Below are 19,791 nucleotides of genomic sequence, written 5' to 3'. Positions count from 1 at the left end.
AAAGAAATAAGATGGAAGAAGCAAAGAAAACTGAAGCTGGTGAAGCACGCCGGGTTGAAGCTGAGGAAGCAAATCATATTGAAGCTAGGGAAGCACAAAGGATTGAAGCTGGGGAAACTTCAAGATCATCTAGGAAAGTTATTACTTTTGAGCCAAAGTTGGTTATAAACAAAGGGATTTTGGGTCTTGGATTCGTTCTGCGGTTATTTGCTGTTTTTGGAACTATAGGAAGTGCACTTGCAATGGGTACAACACATGAGTCTGTTGTTTCTTTGACTCAGCTTATACTCCTCAAAGCTAATTACAGTGACTTACCAACGCTCATGTAAAAGATTCGAAGATCACTATCTGTTTGTTAATCACCATGCATTGATTGTGTGTATATATATAACAGTATTTGCTCTGCCTCGTAGGTTTTTCGTGGTTGCAAACGCGATTGCTGGTGGATATTTGGTTCTTTCTCTACCTGTCAGTATCTTTCATATCTTCGGTACTAAAGCTAAAACCTCAAGAATTATCTTGCTCGTCATCGACACGGTAAATCTCTCTCCCTTTCTTTTTTGATAGTTCCTCTTTTCTAAATTTTTACAAACTTTTCATGATCTAAGTACTGTATGTGGTTGAGGGATATAATATGTGTGGATAAACTTTGGATTAATATAGAACTGTGTTTTATTATACCATCTTTGGACCGGTTTTTATAACATTCTGAATCTACGATCATAAAAGGTGGTATAATAAAACAGAGGAAACGAAACTGTGACCCAATAAAACTTCCATTTTGAAATGACTTTATGTCGACTCACGAGGAGAATACTCAAAATGTTGCCATTTATTGTCTCTATATATAATAAGGTGATGTTGGCTCTGGTGAGCTCTGGCGCATCAGCAGCAACTGCCACAGTGTATTTAGCTCACGAGGGCAACACAACCGCTAACTGGCAACCGATCTGCCAGCAATTTGACAAATTCTGCGAACGCATCTCGGGATCTCTCATCGGTTCTTTCGCCGCATTGATCTTACTCTTGCTTGTTGTTATCAATTCTGCTGTCTCCCTCTCACGCCACTGATATATCTATGAACATATGTACATCGATTTGATTTTCCATAGAAATAACGATGTAATGTGTCTTTGCGTCTACAGTGACTCAATGTCTTTAACTTTATATCCAATTTAATGTACTATAATGATTTCAGAAATTTCTTGTGAAGAGATAGATATATGCAAACTAATAATACAACTGAGTTAAGCAAGAAGCTCCACCACGTTGTCTATCGACTTCAATGTCTTCTCGTAGTAGAGATACGACTCATACACCTTTGGCGTCCGTACGTAAAAATCCAACTATTGTATAAAAAAAAACATTTAACAATCTTTTGTTACGTATTGATAACAAATATGAAATAATTTGTGGATTAGAGTTTTAACTTATACCTCACTCATGTTTTCGACTAGCTGGTTTGCCGCCTGAACGTAATCATTCCGGCGACTCTCCGGCAAGATGTTCATGGCGTTGGTTAGATCCTGAGACAGATAAGCCTGTTTCAATCTTATGTAGAATATAACGTACCTCCACGACATGTGGTCCAACATCTCCCTCATGTCTCTCAATCCTTCAGCCGTCTGTTTTATACGCGCTGCCGCATCCTCAGGCGATAGCCCCGGCATAAAATATTTCTCTTTTATGAATGACCTCGTCCCCCATTTCTCCTGTGCTAACGCTGATGACGTGACGGCGCCGCCGCCAATGGTGGTGAATGTTATAAGCGAAGTCAGCAGGGTTCTCCGGCGAGTGAAGATATCTTGTTGGGATTCTCCGGCACAGCATACTACGGAGAATGGTGGGTTTATACGGCGACGGTAATTCGGCCGGAGGAGGAGATACGGTGGCGGAGAGTTAGTGGCGAAGGAGCTCATTTTTATTGTTATTTATGTTTCTTTTTAAGGATAGGAAATGGGAGGAGCTCAAAAATACTATAGTGTGCTATTGACAATAGTCTATTGTCTACTTTGAAAAATCATAAAGATTGCCACGTTGGTCTCTCATGTTTTGCCACGTCGGATGTTATCTTTAAAGTTCTGTATTTTAGAATTAGTGAACAACATATACAGAGGCCCATAAGGCTGAAAGGCCTAAGAGTATATAAACGACGTCGTTAAGTACACACATTGAACAAATAACGTTGATACCAAAACGATGTCGTATGGTAGAAAAAGTTTTGGGTAATTAACTCGGTGACTGTGAGTTTAGTAATCGAATCCGGTGACTCGGTGAGAATGGAGCGGAGCCGAGTGACCAGAGAATCACCGACCGGAACGAGGATCCTGCTTGCGTCACTATCTGCAATGGTCGCAGAGTCAGTTACGTTTCCGATAGATCTCACAAAGACCAGAATGCAGCTCCATGGTGCGCAACGGATTGGCGCCATCGGAGTCGTATCGGAGATTGCGAGGAAGGAAGGTGTGATTGGTCTCTACAAAGGTTTATCTCCGGCGATAATGAGACATTTGTTCTACACGCCTATTAGAATCATTGGATACGAGAATTTGAAAGGATTCGTCGTCAGATCTGAAGCTAACAGCGGCGAGTCTCTTCCTCTCGCCACTAAGGCTCTCGTCGGAGGATTTTCTGGTGTTATAGCTCAGGTAACGGTGCTTCTTCATCGGTGAATCCTTAGAGTCTTGTTAAGTTTTTGTAATCAATGTAGCAGTTGTTAAGAGTATATTTAGCTAATCGAATTGAACATTTGATCTCTATGTTTAGTTTCCTTTGATAATGCTTCTTAGAATAAGGCTGCAAAAGGGGATTTTGTTCCATTTTTATTGAATTCTAGTAGCTGCGACTTTTGGTTTAAAGATGAGAGAATCCATGCAGATCTTAAAACTTGGATTGCTCAATGTTCAGTTCACATATCCTTATTCTAAATCATTTGCTTGCTTGTTGTCTGCTAGTTGTTACAATTAAGCTCCCTCAGAACACTGATTACTAATGGAAACTCGTGGATCTCTGGAGAATTTAAGACTTCTCAAGTTCTGTATAGAGATCTTCTAGTTTGATTATATCTTTAGAATTGACATTTGAGTGTTATCTAAAGACTAAAACTAAAATGTTTCTTATTGTGCTTTTACTAGAAATGCAGGTAGTAGCTAGCCCAGCTGATTTGGTTAAAGTGAGAATGCAAGCAGATGGTAGATTGGTGAGTCAAGGCCTGAAACCGAGATACTCGGGACCAATCGAAGCTTTCACCAAAATCCTTCAATCAGAAGGAGTAATAGGGCTATGGAAAGGTGTTCTTCCAAACATCCAGAGAGCATTTCTAGTGAATATGGGAGAACTAGCTTGTTATGATCACGCCAAACACTTTGTCATCGATAAAAAGATCTCTGAGGATAACATTTACGCGCACACGCTTGCTTCTATAATGTCGGGTCTTGCTTCTACAACTCTGAGTTGTCCGGCTGATGTGGTGAAGACAAGGATGATGAATCAAGGTGAGAAAGCTGTGTATAGAAATTCTTACGAGTGTTTGGCGAAGACAGTTAAGTTTGAAGGAATAAGAGCTTTGTGGAAAGGGTTCTTCCCGACATGGGCAAGGCTTGGACCGTGGCAGTTCGTGTTTTGGGTCTCATATGAGAAGTTTAGACAACTCGCAGGGATGTCTTCCTTTTAGACCTGAGATATTGGAATTGCAAACTTGAGATTTGGGTCTTACACATCTTGTAAGAAAACTTGAGATTTTGAGATTTGGGTCTTACACATCTTGTAAGAAAACTCGAGAAGTAGCAGATATCAGTTTCTGATTAAGGTGAGTGAGAGTAGGGCCTATATATCTATCATAATTTTAAGTTTTCAAATTGATTGTTTTTTCAGTCAGTGAGTTGATTAAACAAACAATTATTTATAAAGTAAGAATTTAATCAAATATTTCATAATATATATGAATTTGATATACTGTAATTTGCAAAATTCTGAAGAAAATAATGTTTTGGCACATATCTATATACTAAAAATTTTATATGAAAATGGAATATTAATGAATATATGCATGTATTTTGGTTGGTAAAGTTAGTGTAGTTTTAAGAAAAATTGCATTCATGATAATTGGATGGATGAATTTTACAGGATGTTTAGAGATTTTTGTTGTTGTTGTCAATTTTCCATTTTTTGGTGAAAGATTTTTTTCCTTTATTAAGAAAACTAAAAGACTAGAAAGTTAGAAGAAGATTTGGGAAAAATTAGAAATTTAGGAAAAGAAAAAATAAATAAAGAAATTTGGCGCGTGGAGAACGTTGCGTAAAATTATTGACGCCATTTCCTTGTCGTAATGTGAGGTCTGAGGGACAAAACAAAACACAACTCGCAAAGCAGAAAAGTCTCTGTAGATCCAAATTACTTCCCGAGTTCGATTTCGTTTTTCTTACTCGTCTGTAATAAGCCACTCGTACACTTGATCAACTCCTTTCGTTTCCTCGAGAAAATCTTAGATCCCCGACGAAATTAAGGTACTCTTTTACTTCTGAAAATCTCTTTTGAGCATAGATATATAAAGAAGATAATCAAATTTTCACGTAAGTGATGTTTACCCAGAATAAGCAAAAATATCGATTCGTCTTTGTCTATATAGCTTGTTCGGTTTGTAGAACAAAAAAAGGGGTGAATGCATCTTGTTTACGCATAACTCTGTATTGGGTTTCCTTCAATTTTAGACGTAATTGATGTTTGTCCAGAAGAAGTAGTAGTGGATGTCTTGTTAATTTTATTCTAATTGATTTAGATGTAAATTTGTTTTCACTGATAACTGTTTTAGCCAATTTGAGATATAAAAGTTTCAAACTTTTTTTTTCCTCTGTTTCGTTGGAACGAAGTGTTTGTCGAATTCAGACTACTTTAGTGTTTTGATCAGAGAAAATTGTCTTTGGTGAAACTAATTTTCTACATTGATCTCATCCATTACGTCATTACTCTCTAAGGATGTTTTCTTTTCCTCTTTATAACATTGGCCTTAGGTTGTTGCGTTGAGTAGAGAAATACTTCTTGTTTTGAGCCTCTCCATTGAAGATAAATGGTGGAACAAAATGGAGTCACTCCGACTATAGACTTGGGAGAGGTTTCTGATAAGATTCTGAATCAGAAAATCCGTGAAGCGAGTGAGCGATGGGGTTGTTTTAGGGTGATTAACCATGGAGTCTCATTTTCTTTGATGTCTGACATGAAGAAGACTGTTATTGATCTCTTTGAGCGTCCATACGAGGTGAAACTGCGTAACACCGATGTGCTACTAGGTAGTGGTTACAGGGCTCCAAATGAAACCAATCCTTACTATGAAGCATTAGGCCTCTATGACATGGCTTCTCCTCAAGCTGTCAATATCTTTTGTGACCAACTTGAAGCTTCTGCAGATCAAAGGTTCATTTCTTTTTTTCTTTGGTTTCAAAAGGGTTCTTCTTGTGATGGAACAATTGATTTATGTCTTGATGAATCTTGCAGGGAGATTATGGTTAAGTATGCAGAAGCTATCAATGGACTTGCAACGGATTTAGTGAGGAGACTAGCAGAGAGTTACGGGCTTGTTGAAACTGAGTTTTTCAAAGGTTGGCCAAGCCAGTTTCGGATTAACAAATATCATTTTAAACCCGAAGCAGTCGGTAAGCTCGGTGTGCAATTACACACGGATTCAGGGTTCTTGACGATTCTTCAAGATGATGAAAATGTTGGTGGACTTGAAGCTATGGACAGCTCTTCAGGAAACTTTTTCCCAATAGACCCGTTGCCAAACACGCTTGCTATCAACCTCGGGGACATGGCTACGATATGGAGCAATGGAAGATTGTGCAATGTGAAGCATAGAGTGCAATGCAAAGAAGCAACAATGAGGTATTCTATAGCCTCCTTCTTATTGGGACCAATGGATACAGATTTGGAACCTCCAAGTGAGTTTGTAGATGCAGAGCATCCCCGGCTATACAAGGCTATTAGTCACGAAGGGATACGGAATATTAGAATGACTAAAAAAATGCATGATGGAGAAGCTCTGAAGCTTATAACCCATGAAGAGCTAGATAATTGACCTAAAGGGGATTTTTAATATGGTTGCGTTATGGAGCTAGAAAACTGCAGGTTAGTGTGATTGTTCCCTAGGAATGAGAAATAAAGATATAAATCACTATCCTTTTTGGTGGTTCAAAAATAAAGATGTATACCTATTCGATTGTTGCATTGTATGAATTTTTTTACCTTCAGATCTTTGTGGATGCAATACTATTCTTGATCCTCTGTTTCTTGGTATCTGAAAAGAAGAAAGAAATTATCAAAATCATATTCAGTAACTGTAGAGTTGATTAAAGATTGGAGTCCGGAAGTAAATAGTCTGGTTTTGTCCAAATCACCAACTTGTAATTGATCCATGAGCCTTATGGCAAACCCATTGGTAGATTGATCTACTTGGCAGTAACAAGAACCAATTTAATTTGCTTATTGTTTACATGTGTTGTTGGCACAACTTATGCAATTGGCGTGCAACTTGAGGAGTAGTTCGATGTCTGCATGCATATAGTGGGCAAATACACCATCCTCTGTAGCTGTAGATCCGCCCATGTCGCCACATGTTATCTCAAACCACTAATAAGAGAGTAAGCGGTGACGTTGATCATCAGTCATTATTAAACTATGTAGTTGCATTGCATCACTATATAATCAAATTATCATTTGCATGCATGTATGGTTTTAGCAAAACTATGCCCGTAGTATCAGGCTGAGTAGGATATTATTAATAAATTTCACGTGGAAAACGTTGTGGGATAGGCGTCGACGTTCAGTTTCTTCTCTATTCAATATTTTATAAAGTAAATTATTAAGGCAAGACTTTTGTGTGTGGTCGAAAATACTTGGGACTTCTTTATAAAGTGATCTTGCCTTCGATAAGCCAACCCTTTTCCATTACATCTACTCATTTGTTTTCTCGAGAGAATTTAGAGACACTAGTAGATCCCCGACAACGTTAACTCGTTAAGGTACGTACTCTTTTATTTCTGAAATTCTTTAAACTCACTAATTTTTACGTCATTCTCTAGTTAATGTCTATACAACCATATATTGGATTAAGTAGGGTTTTGAGTTGACTAGAGAAAGAACTCTTTTCTTTTATAATTCTTTTTGTCAACCTTTCCATGGAAGATAATGGTGGAACTAAAAGGAGTAATTCCGACAATAGACTTGGAAGAAGGTTATGTTGAGATTCTGAATCGAAAGATCCGTAAGGCAAGTGAGAAATGGGGATGTTTCATGGTGATAAACCATGGAGTCTCTTTGTCTTTGATGGCTGAGATGAAAAAGACTGTTAGAGATCTCCATGAGCGTCCACACGAGACGAAAATGGGAAACACCGATGTGTTACTTGGGAGTGGTTACAAGCCTCAAAGTGAGTCGAATCCTTTGTATGAATCATTAGGTCTTTTTGACATGACATCTCCTCAAGCTGTCAGTAGCTTTTGTGATAAACTCCACGTCTCTGCACATCATAGGTTTCTATCTTTGCACTTTTCTTTTCCTGTCGTTATTACTGAATGCACTGTTGGTTTGGTTCGGATAGATCATCAAACGCACTCTGGTTTAATATGTATGTTTTTGTTTGTTGTTGTTGCAAGGGAGATTATGCTGAAGTATGCGACAGCTATTGATGGTCTTGCAAGGGATTTAGCAAGGAGATTAGCGGAGAGTTACGGAGTCAAGGATCCACATTTTTTGAGAGGATGGCCGAGCCATTTTCGGATGAACAAATATCATTTTAAGCCCGAAACAGTTGGAAAACTCGGTGTGGAACTACACACTGATCCTGGTTTCCTGACAATTCTTCAAGGCGATGAGGATGTTGGTGGACTTGAAGTCATGGACAATTCTTCAGGATCCTTTTTCCCCATAAACACAGCGCCGAACACCCTTCTTGTCAACCTTGGTGACATGGCTACGGTGAGATATTATATATATCACCACTAGCTAGCTATAGTATATATATAGTTCAAAATTGTGTAGACTGTTGCACATGAAACATTGAACTTTATAATTGCTTTTTGATAGATATGGAGCAATGGAAGGTTATGCAATGTGAAGCATAGAGTGCAATGCATAGAGGCAAAAGTGAGGCTTACAATCGCCTCGTTCCTATTAGGACCAGTGGATAGAGATCTTGAAGCTCCAGATGAATTTGTGGATGCTGAACATCCGCGACTATACAAGCCTATCAGCGACGGAGGATTAAGAAAGATTAGACTGAGCAAGAATCTTCATGCTGGTGGATCTCTCAAGTTTATAACCTATGAAAGACTTAAAAATGACGTCCCAAATTAAGATATATTTTTGGGCACTGTTAAACGAACCATCTTAATTCTCAAAATAATTTTATTATTTTGTTACAATGGATCATATCATAAATTTCATGCTACTTAATTAATAGTATCCCGTTTTTTTCTTCCAATCATTCCGCTTGCGTACATGCATATTATATAGATTAGATATGATCAAATGTAATCAATAATTGAAGGGACTTTAAGACAAGTCGGAGGAGAATGGAACAAGGCTCTACAAATGGTGTGTCAAAGATCTATGCGGTTGTTGAGAATCCAATAAATTAATCATGCCTTAGATCTTGAGCTACGCATCCAAATATTTTTACCTGCCATACTCGAGATATATTTACATCTCAGACTTTAATTTGTTTTCGAAGATGTAAGAACCCTGTTTCCAAGAGCATACGCTGAAACCTACACCATGTGTTTCGATCCTCATCATGAATTCATGTGTAGACCATGCGCTTATGAATATCAGAATATGTTATCAGTTAAACTGATTGGTAGATACAACTTCCGTGTTGGACGGTGTTGTAGCCATCTGGATATAAACGTATTTCACGTTTTAGTGTTTTTTGCAACCTCACGTGACTCACGCTTTAGCTTCATTAAACCCTTGTTAGTTGTTAGACATATATAATATTAGGTTTTCAAATATTTGGCTCTTCATGTTTGTTCAAACGTCTTTGTCGAATTCAACTACTATATATGGTACTGATCGATGATTTGATAAATTAAATGATGAGAGAGAGAACGTCTTTTGGTCTAATTACGTCATTAGTTACACCATTTTCTCGTAGGATTGTCAATTCTTCTTTATAACATCGGACAAGGTTGTGTTGAAAGTAGCCAAGGACCTACTTTGTGACATATTTGGGGCAATGGAATATGAAACATAGAGTGAGTGCATAGACGCAAAAGTGGGGATTTCTATATATCTCCTCATCATTCCTATTAGGTCCAGTGACCACTGACCAGTGGTCCAGTGGATAGTAGTAACTCGAAACTCGGGATCATATGAATTTTTGGATGCTGATCTATCAGCGATGTAGGCCTAAAAAAGATTAGATTGAGCAAGAATCTTCGTGCTGCCGAATCTCTCAAGTTTATAACCATAAAAGACCTAAACGACACAACGATAGATTAAGGCGACTGTTATATGAACCAACATCAACATGAACTGTCATCAAATATTGTTTAGTTTTCCCTTGTAATTAAGACACAAAAATGAAAAGAGAGACAAGTTATATAAAGATGCATCTTCATCATATTGTTTATATTAATAATTATGGGAAATATATATGAGGCTGGTAAATCTCAAAAAACTCGTAAACTCTGTTGTTGTCACAAGTTAGGCCATGCATTCACACCATGACAAACTATATATTTCATTCAAATGTTTCACCATTTCAGATTGGATATGAATTTCAGATCAAATCATAATACGGCACATCATTAATATTCTCTCCCAATCATCCCCAATATCAATTTCAAGTAATTAAATACTAGAATGTGACATATTAACCCATTATTACGTACGTGAAGATAATCATGCACATCGAGAATTGGGTACAATTTTAAATTAATATAAGTTTGTGGAAAATATAAGAAGATAGTCAATAGTTCAGGGGCTTATATGAGATTCTTAAGAAATAGAGATACTGAACAAACGTGTGCTAGTCACGTGCTCAGTATCCCTAGCGAGTATCTATCTTCTGTAGCGAGTCGCGTATTGACTCACTGATATTGCAAATCGCCGTCGCGTCAGTGAAATTAGTCAGCAATCTCGCCGAGTACAGAGAGAAATTAAAATATGGCGATGTAAGATGACATCTCACCATTGACTCGGTTAGTGAACTCCGATGATGTCTTCCGTTGAAGTCAGACGTTCCTAATATAAGCTCCTTAAGTTATTAGAGTAGTCTGGATTCAGAGAGGTGAGATGACCAGAACAGTTTGTAACAATTTGTTTTGTTTTAGAGGAACAGATCCAACGGCTCGCGAATAAAGGATGCTAGTGAATGCAAGTAGAAGCACGGAGCAGACTACAAAGAAAGTGATGAATGTTTTGGTGGAACACATTGTACCATATACATTTAAGGGTTCGCCGGAACTTTGGTTTGCTGGAGCCTGGAGATTTGTTAGAAGCTGATGATGTCTTCTCAGTTTCTTAGTTATTCTGATTTGTTTGTCTGTGTGTAAGATGGGTTCAGTTTTGAAAGCGAGGGAAATGGACTCACGCTCTGATCTGAAGTTACATTTTTCCCCGTTTCTTTGAGTCACATGTTTATTCCAGATCTAAACTAGCAAAACACCATTTCTCGAAGCATTACGATGTTGATACATAACTAGTCTCTTTCAGAACACACAATAGGACAATCCAAAGCCAGTCTCCCAGTTTTGGTGTTTTCAGGAATTTGTTAAAGCAACAATGATGAACATAAAAGAAGATGAAGCGTTACTATCAAAATTCATCTCAGACATCAACTAGCTTAAGGCCTGTGGTCCAATCCTCACAATACCTAACAAAAGGGGTGTTTTTGATTATCTTGGATTGACAACCATGGAGCGGAGCTCTAAGTAAACATGGATCCATCGACATGGCCCTAACACATGGCGGATTAGGAACTATGCGGTTCCTTGGTTCGTAGAGGATCCATGGCTTTAATCCTCCAAGACCTTGAGCTACGTATCCAAAGGTAGACCTTGTGCTTGTGACAAGTTTATCAGTTAGGCTTAGGAGGTAGATTTCGGCAAGCGCCTTTTGGTCATGCAGCTTCTTGTCTGTTTGTTGAACTCTTTCTCCACTTGGCTGATAAACTTCAATGATTTCTCCTGTCGAACTTGGTCGTTCGAAAAACATGTTCTTTAGTTTATCAGAGTACTCCGGATACAGAGATGTGACCAGGACAGCTTTCAGTTTCGGGCTTGTTGATGCGTTACTGGCTTGTGATTCTGGTGCGGCCAATATAGGCAAAAGTTTCTCTCCTTGTGTACATGATAGAATCTGATCCATCACGTGCTGGAAATATCCAGCGTGTTTGCCATATACTCGTACTTGAATCCCAAGTCTCTCGTCTGCTCTGGATAAGTAAGCATTGTAGGACCTACTGATCATACCCCAAACTTGGTTTGTGGGTTGAAAAAGATACCGAGCCAAATGGTGAAAGACAGTATCTTTCTGTGGGAATAGCTGAATGAGTTTGGTTTGGAAACTTGGGATCATCCATAGAGATGGAACAAAGTAAAGGTTGGATTTGACGACAAGCCAAGGGACTTTCCCAAGGAAAGCTTGGTCTCCTTCACAGAAGAACATCTTATCATGATCCCTGGAATCATGGAAAATATCAAGATAAAGATGGGCCGGTATTGTAGTTGAGTTAGTGGCATGATTCTTCAACATTGTTCCGTAACAACGCGGGTGTTTCCGGTCGAAGCTATCTAACTGATTCGTCAATGGGAAATCCAGAGGAAGTAACCAGGAAGTTTCAGGAAAAGGCTCGCAGAAGAGGTCCGTAATATCTTTCCGTTGGTCAACAAGGATGACCCTCTCTGTCAAGAGAGCATAGAGGAAGACAGAGACCAAAGAAAGCATTCTGTTTCCCAGACCAAACATAGGCATCCACACTACATACCGACATTCATCACCAGAGCTTCTGACATCATTGTGACCAAGCTGCTCTGTAGCTCTCTTGTATGCCTTTGTGCCAGGACCGCAATGCTTGTGAAGTATCTCGTAACTTCTAAGCTTAGAAACAAGAGATTCAGATGGTTTGTATGGTGAAGGTTTGCGCAAAGATGGCTGATGATACCTACTCAAGCAAGATTCCTCATCAAAATCTGTAGCAAGAAGCCCTCCTAGCAGTTTCTCCCTCGGTTTTTTAGAACCTTTTCAAGAAGATCAAAGAAAGAGAAGATGATGAGCAATTTTGATTCTGCTGAAGCAAATTTAACCCCATAAAGATTATGATCCTATTACCTGTGAATGTAAGATCAGACTTGAGACGGTTGAAGATGTTGGAGGATGGTAGTAGTAGCACCAAGCTAAGTACTAAGCAAGTGGTGATTGCTATCGCCAACTTCATCTTGCTAGAGGTATCCTAAACGAGATGTTTTCTTCCTGTCTTGCTACTTTGTTGCATGTATGATGTTACTACTGATTCTGGTTTCAGGATGAAAGGGATGGAAACATAATCTCGTATTATGAATTTATGATGCGGTGAAGGAAATGAGATCTAATAGATTTGTTTCGATCATGTTCTTAATATAAATTCATTACATGCCATTAATATTTTTTTTTTTATGTTTAGACAGTTTAGTTATTCTTATTTAATTATTTTTTCTTAAACAATTTTTCCTTTGACAAAATAGTAAATAATTTTCTTAATAATGCTTGACAATGTTTAGAAAGAGAATCTCAGAATTTATGATTCAATAATATGTTTCCATATTGTAAGTAATTGTTTTCAAAATAGTGAAATGCATATAGTACTCTTAACTATTCAATTTGTAAAAAAATTAATTATGTTTATGGAATAAAATACACAAATTTGTGTTGAATAATTTTTTAAAGTTAATATATAAGTAGATGAGAATTAATTAATAGAAGTAAAGGTGAAAAAAAAATATAATTTATATATACAAATATATTTTATTGTTTTGAATTGGAAAAAAAAAAAGAGTTAAAAGTTAATATTTTACGCAGATACAGAAAACGTATAGTGCGAATTCCACTTCCACGTGAGATTAAATGATTAGAGGAAGGTTTTACAATTACATATAGAATTGCCTCTGCATTGCACTAAGGTTGGTAAACTGAATCAACTAGTTTAAGGCCTGTGATCCGATCCTCACAATACCTAACGAAAGGGGTGATCTTCACATTCTTAGCTTGACAACCATAGAGTGGAGCTCTAAGGAAACATGGCTCCATTGACACGGCTCGAACACATGGTGGGTCAGGAGCTGTGTGGTTCTTTGGCTTGTAGAGTATCCATGGCTTTAATCCTCCAAGACCTTGAGCAACGTATCCGAACGTAGATGAGTCGCTCGTGACAATGTGGTCCGTTAAACTTAGAAGATATATCTCAGCGAGTGCCTTTTGGTCGTGAAGCTTATTGTCTGTTTGTTGATACATCTCTTGGCTTGGTTGGTAAACTTGTATTATGTCTCCTGTTGAACTCGGGCCTTCCCAATACATAGTCCTTAGTTCCTCAGAGTACTCTGGGTAAAGAGATGTGACAAGGACAGCTTTGAGTTTTGGGCTTCTTGATGTATTAGGGACTTGTGGTTCTGAAGCAAACACTTCAGGTAGTAGTTTCTCTCTTTGTGCACAAGCTAGGATTTGGCTCATGACGTGCGGGAAATATCCAGCCGGGTTGCTAAAAACTCGTACTTGTATCCCAAGTCTCTCGTCTGCTCTTGATAAATAAGCATTGTAGGATCTTGTGATCATACCCCAAACCTGGTTTGTGGGGTGAATTAGATAGCGAGTCAGATGGTGAAAGACAGTTTCTTTCTGTGGGAATAGCTTGCTAAGTTCGGTTTGGAAACTAGGGATCAGCCATAAAGATGGAATAAAGTAAAGGTTTGAGTTGAAGACCAACCAAGGGACTTGCCTGATGAGACTTTGATCTCTTTCACAAAAGAACATCTTATCATGATCCTCGTAATCGTGAATAAGATAGAAACAAAGGTAGGAGGCCGGGATGATGCTTTCTATTGTAGTGGAGTTAATGGCAAGATTCTTCAACATGGTTCCATAACAACGCGGAGATTCCTTGTTGAAGCTATCTAGTTGATCTGTGAGTGGGAAATCCAGAGGGAGTAGCCAGGAAGTACCCGGAAAAGGCTCACAGAAGAGATCAATTATGTCCTTGCGTTGGTCAACAAGCATGATTCTCTCAGTCAAGAGAGCATAGAGGAACACAGAAGCAAGAGTAAGTATTCTGTTTCCAAGCCCGTAAACAGCAATCCACACAATGTATCTGCATTCACCAACAGATTTGCTTGCAACGTCATCATGAACAAGATTCTCTGTTGCTTTCTTGTAAGCTTCCGTGCCTGGACCGCAACGCTTGTGAAGCTTCTCATAGTTTCTAAGCTTAGAGACGAGATATCTGGATGGTTTGAATGGTGAAGGCTTGCGATACAAGGAAGACTGATACCTACTCAAGCAAGAACTTTCATCAAACTCTTCAGTAAGCAGGCCTCCTAACAGTTTATCCCTCGGTTTTGCTGAATTTTCTGAACCTATTACGTGAAAATGAAGTACTAATAAGTCAAAGGAGCACTCTCGAGTAAAACAAGACTAAAAGATGAATGATTTTACCGGTGGTTGCAGCATTATGAACCTGGTGGTTGAAGATGTTGAAAAATAATACTAAGATCATCAATGACCAAAGTAGTAAGCAAGTGACTAGTGTTATCATGAGCCTCATCTTCAAAGGCAAAGCTCAGAAAACTTCCAAGAGATCTCAAATACTGAAACAGTTATAATGAAGTGCTTTAAAAGACGTCCCTTCGGGTACATACGATAAAATTGAAACGATATAGAGAAGATTAGCATGGTCCCTGCGCAAGGATGACACGTACAAATCGAGAAATGGTCCAAATTTTTTATATCTTTTAACAAAAAAAAAAAAAAAAAGTGCTTTAAAAGACTTTAAAATTTTGATTCTAATTTTGGTGACGACATTGATGGTGAAGCCTCTTGTCTCTTTCTTGGTAGAATCTGATCTTTCACATGGTGGGGCTGGAAATGACCCTGCTCTGCTCCTTTGTTGGTACAATCTGCCATTGTAACCATAAGATGAATTTGAACCGTAGTTTCCCACACACACACACAAATTGGTTACATTGGTACACAAGAAGTGACAACACTGGTTTAACAGGTTCCGGTTTAATTTGATTTTTAAAACGATTTTGGAATCGGTTGGGTTTTGGTCAATATGCTCTCTATCATGTGAAAAAACCCTCACTCGTCGTCGGAGATAAAAAAAAAATCTCTGCCAGTTGTGTTTTCCGGCTGCCACTGCATCGGGAAACGTCTAATGATTGATTTTGCGATTCCGTTACTCTCACATGTGAGAGGTTTGATTCATAGAGATCCTCTTGGCGATTCGACGTGGTTCCTTCAGCACTTGATCTGACGAACCCTTCAATCCCACACTCGGAGCAAGTGAAAGAAGGTAACTTTGATTGTAATGGGTATTGAAGTTGAATGAAAAGGGTTCTTTAGGTTTTAAATACTATGAAGGATGAACCTTACCTTGCTTTGTCTTTTCTGAAACGAATTAAAGGAAATGGGGCTTTGCCTATTGTCCAAGCTTATGCAGCTGATATCAGAATTGTTTCTCCTGAAAACTCATGAGGATGTAAACAGTCTTACGGATTTCAATTTGTAAGTAACTGTAATGTGTTACTAAAGTAAACGAAACATGTCCTGTAAAATGTTTTTAAAATTTGTTTTGAGTGTTCATGAACATATTAATACAGAGGATGAAATTGTAAACTGTAAAGTGTTCTGATATTCCATAAAGCATTCAAACATGATTAGTATTATTTGTGTGTATAGTTAAAAACTGAACCTGATTATTATAGACGACTCTAAAAAGAAAGATAAAAACTTTGATTGTTACATTACATACAATCAGAAGAATTCATCAAAAGACTCTGTTTCATTAACTCACAATCCAATACAATCAGCTATTGTAAACAAGATCTATAACTCATCATATAGCTTAAGCCCATCGTTACCAAGATCCTCACAATGCTTTACAAAAGGAACCACCTTCCCCGAGTTAGTTCCCCATTCGGGCTCACATCCATGAGACGGAGGGGTAAGGTGACAAGGGTCCATCGACGTGGATCGAACACACGGTGGATCAGGAGCTCTATTACCTGTTGGCTGATAGAGTAACCATGGCTTTAACCCTCCAAGACTATGAGCAACATATCCAAATGTAGACTTTGCGCTTGTGACAATGTTATCAGTTAGACTCAGAAGATACATCTCGGCTAGCGCCTTTTGGTCGTGAAGCTTCTTGTCAGTTTGTTGAACCCTTTCTCCACTTGGCTGATAGACTTCAATTATCTCTCCTGTTGAAGTCGGTCGTTCCCAATACATGTTCTTTAAGTTGTCAGAGTACTCTGGATACAAAGATGTGACAAGAACAGCCTTAAGTTTCTGGCTTTTCGATATATTGAACTTTGGTTCTTCTTGTGCAGCTGGCTCAGGTAAAAGTTTCTCTCTTTGTGTGCAAGAGACAACCTGATCCATTACATGCTGAAAGTATCCAGCTCTATCACTGAAGATCCGTATTTGAACCCCGAGTGTCTCGTCTGCTCTTGACAAGTAAGCATTGTAGGATCTTGTGATCAAGCCCCAAACTTGATTCGTCGGGTGAAAAAGATACCGAGCCAGATGATGAAAGACGGCTTCTTTCTGCGGGAACATCTTCATTAGTTCGGTTTGGAAAGTTGGATTGAACCATAGAGAAGGAACAAAGTAGACATTGGCTTTGACAATCAACCAAGGTACTTTGTTGACTAAAGATTGATCCTTTTGGCAGACGAACATTTTATCATTATCCCTGGAATCATGAAGAATATGAAGATACATATGCGGCGGGATTAAAGTGGAGTTGATGGCATGATTGTTCAACATTGTTCCGTAACAACGAGAGTATCCCTTGTTGTAGCCATCAATCTGTTTCATCAATGGGAATTCAAGAGGAAGTAACCATGAGGTACCTGGAAAAGGCTCGCAGAAGAGATCACTAATATCTTTGCTTTGATCAACAAGAACGACTCTCTCAGTCAAGAGAGCGTAGAGGAAGACAGAGGCCAGAGTAAGTATTCTGTTTCCAAGCCCGTAAACCGCAACCCACACTATGTATCTGCATTCACCAACAGATTTGGTTGCATAATTCTCATCATTATGACCAAGAATCTCTGTTGCTTTCTTGTAAGCATCTGTGCCTGGACCGCAACGCTTGTGAAGCTTCTCATAGTTTCTAAGCTTAGAGACGAGGTACTCAGAAGGCTTGTACGGTGAAGGCTTGCGGTACAACAAAGATTGATGATACCTACTGAGGCAAGAACCTTCATCGAAATCCGCGGTTAAAAGCCCTCCTATCAGTTTATCCCTCGGTGGTGTTTCTGATTCCTTTGAATCTGTAAACAAGAACTATAAAGTCATAAAAAGAGTACTCTCTACGTTAAACAAAACAAAAACAAATTCAAAAGATGGATAAGTTTTATTTTACCGTTGGTTGTAGCAGCAAGAAGCTGGCTGTTGAAGTTGGTTGAGGATGATAATAACATTACAGACCAAATAAGTAAGCCACTAACGATGACAGTCAGCAGAATCTTCATCTTTATCCCTAAAGACCTGAAAACTTCGCCGGAGATCTGAAATTTGTGATACATGTTTGACTTCATCAGTTTGATCACTAATATAGAGATGATTCAAAAAGAGTTATATAGCTAGCGTGAGTACAACTCTAGATTTTCTTAATTAAAGGTGAAGAAATAACATGTATAAGCTCCCTATACATTACTAAGTGTTTTGAATATTCTAATGAGTCATTGTTAAGTTGTGACAATCGACGAACTCCGTAACGTGACTCCACATTTGTTTAATGTTAAAAAAAAGTGTTGACCTTCGATTTATGTGAATCATCAAGCTGTGTAGTATTATAACATTATGGAAGGAATTGGCCAATCAGGGAGTTGTTTTGAATTATAGCAAAAAGCCCTCATAGTGTTGAGAACTTGGAATATAAACAATGTATCGCATCACACCACATGTCATTGTATTATTTCTTTGAAATTGACAAATTCTTAAGTTTATGGAAGTAAGATTAATCAGATCCGGAAGTTCGCGTTGTTGACTACGAAATAATACAAGAAAAAGTAAACAAATTCGATTTGATAAGATAAGCACAATCAATATCTAGTTTCCTAAAACGGCCTAATTTTTTTGTACTCCCTTTGATAATTCAACTTTTCTAAGTTTTGGTTTAAAAAGGGTTTAAAGATGTTTTGTGTAATATTTGGCTAACCAAGTCGGTTTTCTTATAGAAAACTTATTGTAACGACCATCTAATAAAAAAAGTTACTAGTATGACTGTTCTTTTCTTCTAATTGAAACGTATGGAATTAAATAAGATTGTAACGACTAAAAATTTGGGGAATTAAATCAGTCAATTGTTAAAACGTATGGAATTAATTAAGTGTGTTTAACAACTAAGCTCAAAATTAAGAAATGGAAGCCTTTCCCCGACCTTTCAATAAAATCAATGATTAAACAAACCAGCCTAAACCAAGGAAGAACCAAATCGACATCAGTGAAAGCCACATAGAGGGGTTCGTTACGATCTCTAATGAAATGATCATACTAAGACCATTGAACTATAAGATTCTAATGTTTATCAGATGAATTTTTCTCCATATTTTGGATATACATAAATTAAAAGTATATATCGAATGTGTACTTAAATATGAACATAAAACAAAGAGGAACAGAGTGAATTGAGAAAAAAAAAAAGAAAAAAAAATTGTACATAAATTTATAACGTACCTTGCATTGATTTGGTAGTGGTTGAGTTGATCTTTGACAATGTGTTTGTTCTTTAACATATGAATCGGATGACTTTTTGGTTTCCATAATGTTTGATCAAACTATAAACAAATTTTTTTTTTTTTTTGGAATTACAAAAAAAAAAAAAATAACTTAAGGAATATTCATGTGAAAAAAAAAAAGCAAAACTGATTTTTGAGTGAAATAAAAGAACACCAAAAAAAAAAACCCCCGAAACAGAGAAGAACAAGAAGGTGAAAAGAAAATACAAAAGAAGAAGAAGAAGAACAGAGGATTTTGGTTTTTCTCAACCAAGAAAAAAAAAAGATTAATATGAAACGTTCATATGTAACAAAGGTGATAAGATTTTTTTGGTCTTTATGGTTATTTCCATATTTATGTTACACAATAATGTTTAGGTCAATAGTCATAAGTAGATATTATTTTGTTTCCCAAAGAAAGGCTTAATACAGTAGTTTCAAACTTAACTTGGAATGTAATCTTTTTAACATTTAATTTTGTGATATGCAGTAACGTTTAATAGGTAACATTACATTGACTATGTAGGAAATGATAATATTCTTTATTATCAGCACATATATAAATAATTTCATTTTCTGACACATGTTACAACACAACTTTATAATTATTTATCATTCTTATTCTGTTGTTTTTTCAATGTGTATTTTAAAGAAGTAATTTTCAAAATAAATGGTTTGCTAAAACTACAAATGTAAAATATAAAGCGAATCAGACATGGTATTTCCCTAAAAAAAAAAATAGAGATAAAATCAAATATCAATAACGCATAGTATTTCAGATTAATTAAAATACACTCAGTTATAAAGTCCGGGAATGTTT

At 37.4% G+C, this 19,791-nt stretch overlaps 8 protein-coding genes, 1 long non-coding RNA gene and 1 other non-coding gene across 11 annotated transcripts; 6 read left to right on the top strand and 4 right to left on the bottom strand.

The window, feature by feature from the left end:
* The first annotated feature begins 5 nt into the window (after positions 1-5).
* LOC17896992 (casparian strip membrane protein 6) lies at positions 6-1,258 on the top strand. The gene is made up of 3 exons (XM_006306282.2): positions 6-325; positions 414-537; positions 856-1,258. The coding sequence occupies exons 1-3, from the start codon at positions 12-14 to the stop codon at positions 1,069-1,071; spliced, it is 654 nt and encodes a 217-aa protein (XP_006306344.1). The 5' UTR covers positions 6-11; the 3' UTR covers positions 1,072-1,258.
* On the bottom strand, positions 1,146-1,961 carry LOC17900911 (photosynthetic NDH subunit of lumenal location 2, chloroplastic). Its single transcript, XM_006305593.2, has 2 exons — positions 1,437-1,961; positions 1,146-1,346 (listed from the first exon to the last, which is right to left on the bottom strand). The coding sequence occupies exons 1-2, from the start codon at positions 1,917-1,919 to the stop codon at positions 1,248-1,250; spliced, it is 582 nt and encodes a 193-aa protein (XP_006305655.1). The 5' UTR covers positions 1,920-1,961; the 3' UTR covers positions 1,146-1,247.
* Positions 1,962-2,234: 273 nt separating this feature from the next.
* On the top strand, positions 2,235-3,954 carry LOC17898456 (mitochondrial uncoupling protein 3). Its single transcript, XM_006305398.2, has 2 exons — positions 2,235-2,648; positions 3,143-3,954. The coding sequence occupies exons 1-2, from the start codon at positions 2,280-2,282 to the stop codon at positions 3,671-3,673; spliced, it is 900 nt and encodes a 299-aa protein (XP_006305460.1). The 5' UTR covers positions 2,235-2,279; the 3' UTR covers positions 3,674-3,954.
* A 440-nt stretch (positions 3,955-4,394) lies between these two features.
* LOC17898169 (2-oxoglutarate-dependent dioxygenase DAO) lies at positions 4,395-6,278 on the top strand. The gene is made up of 3 exons (XM_006303979.2): positions 4,395-4,505; positions 5,010-5,409; positions 5,491-6,278. Exons 2-3 carry the CDS (start codon positions 5,066-5,068, stop codon positions 6,068-6,070), a joined length of 924 nt encoding a protein of 307 aa, XP_006304041.1. The 5' UTR covers positions 4,395-4,505; positions 5,010-5,065; the 3' UTR covers positions 6,071-6,278.
* A 648-nt stretch (positions 6,279-6,926) lies between these two features.
* LOC17896807 (2-oxoglutarate-dependent dioxygenase DAO) lies at positions 6,927-8,473 on the top strand. The gene is made up of 4 exons (XM_023790153.1): positions 6,927-7,013; positions 7,177-7,523; positions 7,647-7,968; positions 8,077-8,473. Exons 2-4 carry the CDS (start codon positions 7,180-7,182, stop codon positions 8,344-8,346), a joined length of 936 nt encoding a protein of 311 aa, XP_023645921.1. The 5' UTR covers positions 6,927-7,013; positions 7,177-7,179; the 3' UTR covers positions 8,347-8,473.
* Positions 8,474-10,127: 1,654 nt separating this feature from the next.
* Positions 10,128-13,142, bottom strand: LOC17897173 (probable fucosyltransferase 9). Its single transcript, XM_006307229.2, has 3 exons — positions 13,135-13,142; positions 12,325-12,434; positions 10,128-12,233 (listed from the first exon to the last, which is right to left on the bottom strand). Exons 1-3 carry the CDS (start codon positions 13,140-13,142, stop codon positions 10,822-10,824), a joined length of 1,530 nt encoding a protein of 509 aa, XP_006307291.2. The 3' UTR covers positions 10,128-10,821.
* A 4-nt stretch (positions 13,143-13,146) lies between these two features.
* Positions 13,147-14,806, bottom strand: LOC111832655 (probable fucosyltransferase 8). Its single transcript, XM_023790221.1, has 2 exons — positions 14,677-14,806; positions 13,147-14,597 (listed from the first exon to the last, which is right to left on the bottom strand). The coding sequence occupies exons 1-2, from the start codon at positions 14,783-14,785 to the stop codon at positions 13,147-13,149; spliced, it is 1,560 nt and encodes a 519-aa protein (XP_023645989.1). The 5' UTR covers positions 14,786-14,806.
* Positions 14,807-14,861: 55 nt separating this feature from the next.
* Positions 14,862-14,964, top strand: LOC111828794. Its single transcript, XR_002832555.1, has one exon. It is a non-coding gene; the product is annotated as a U6 spliceosomal RNA (small nuclear RNA).
* Positions 14,965-15,298: 334 nt separating this feature from the next.
* On the top strand, positions 15,299-15,908 carry LOC111832435. The gene is made up of 2 exons (XR_002835308.1): positions 15,299-15,535; positions 15,647-15,908. It is a non-coding gene; the product is annotated as an uncharacterized LOC111832435 (long non-coding RNA).
* A 36-nt stretch (positions 15,909-15,944) lies between these two features.
* On the bottom strand, positions 15,945-18,945 carry LOC17899718 (fucosyltransferase 6). 2 transcript variants are annotated; one of them, XM_023789804.1, is made up of 3 exons: positions 18,931-18,945; positions 17,615-17,759; positions 15,945-17,522 (listed from the first exon to the last, which is right to left on the bottom strand). In XM_023789804.1, the coding sequence occupies exons 2-3, from the start codon at positions 17,721-17,723 to the stop codon at positions 16,069-16,071; spliced, it is 1,563 nt and encodes a 520-aa protein (XP_023645572.1). In that variant the 5' UTR covers positions 17,724-17,759; positions 18,931-18,945; the 3' UTR covers positions 15,945-16,068. The 2 variants fall into 2 exon arrangements, with proteins under 2 accessions (XP_023645572.1, XP_023645571.1); XM_023789803.1 differs by lacking the exon at positions 18,931-18,945 and having other exon boundaries at positions 17,615-17,834.
* Between the last annotated feature and the right edge of the window lie 846 nt (positions 18,946-19,791).

Source organism: Capsella rubella, unplaced genomic scaffold (genome assembly GCF_000375325.1).
Source record: "Capsella rubella cultivar Monte Gargano unplaced genomic scaffold, Caprub1_0 scaffold_1, whole genome shotgun sequence".
NCBI lineage: Eukaryota > Viridiplantae > Streptophyta > Magnoliopsida > Brassicales > Brassicaceae > Capsella > Capsella rubella.
The sequence above is the reverse complement of the archived record's forward strand: the minus strand, read 5'-3'. Positions and strand labels throughout refer to the sequence as shown.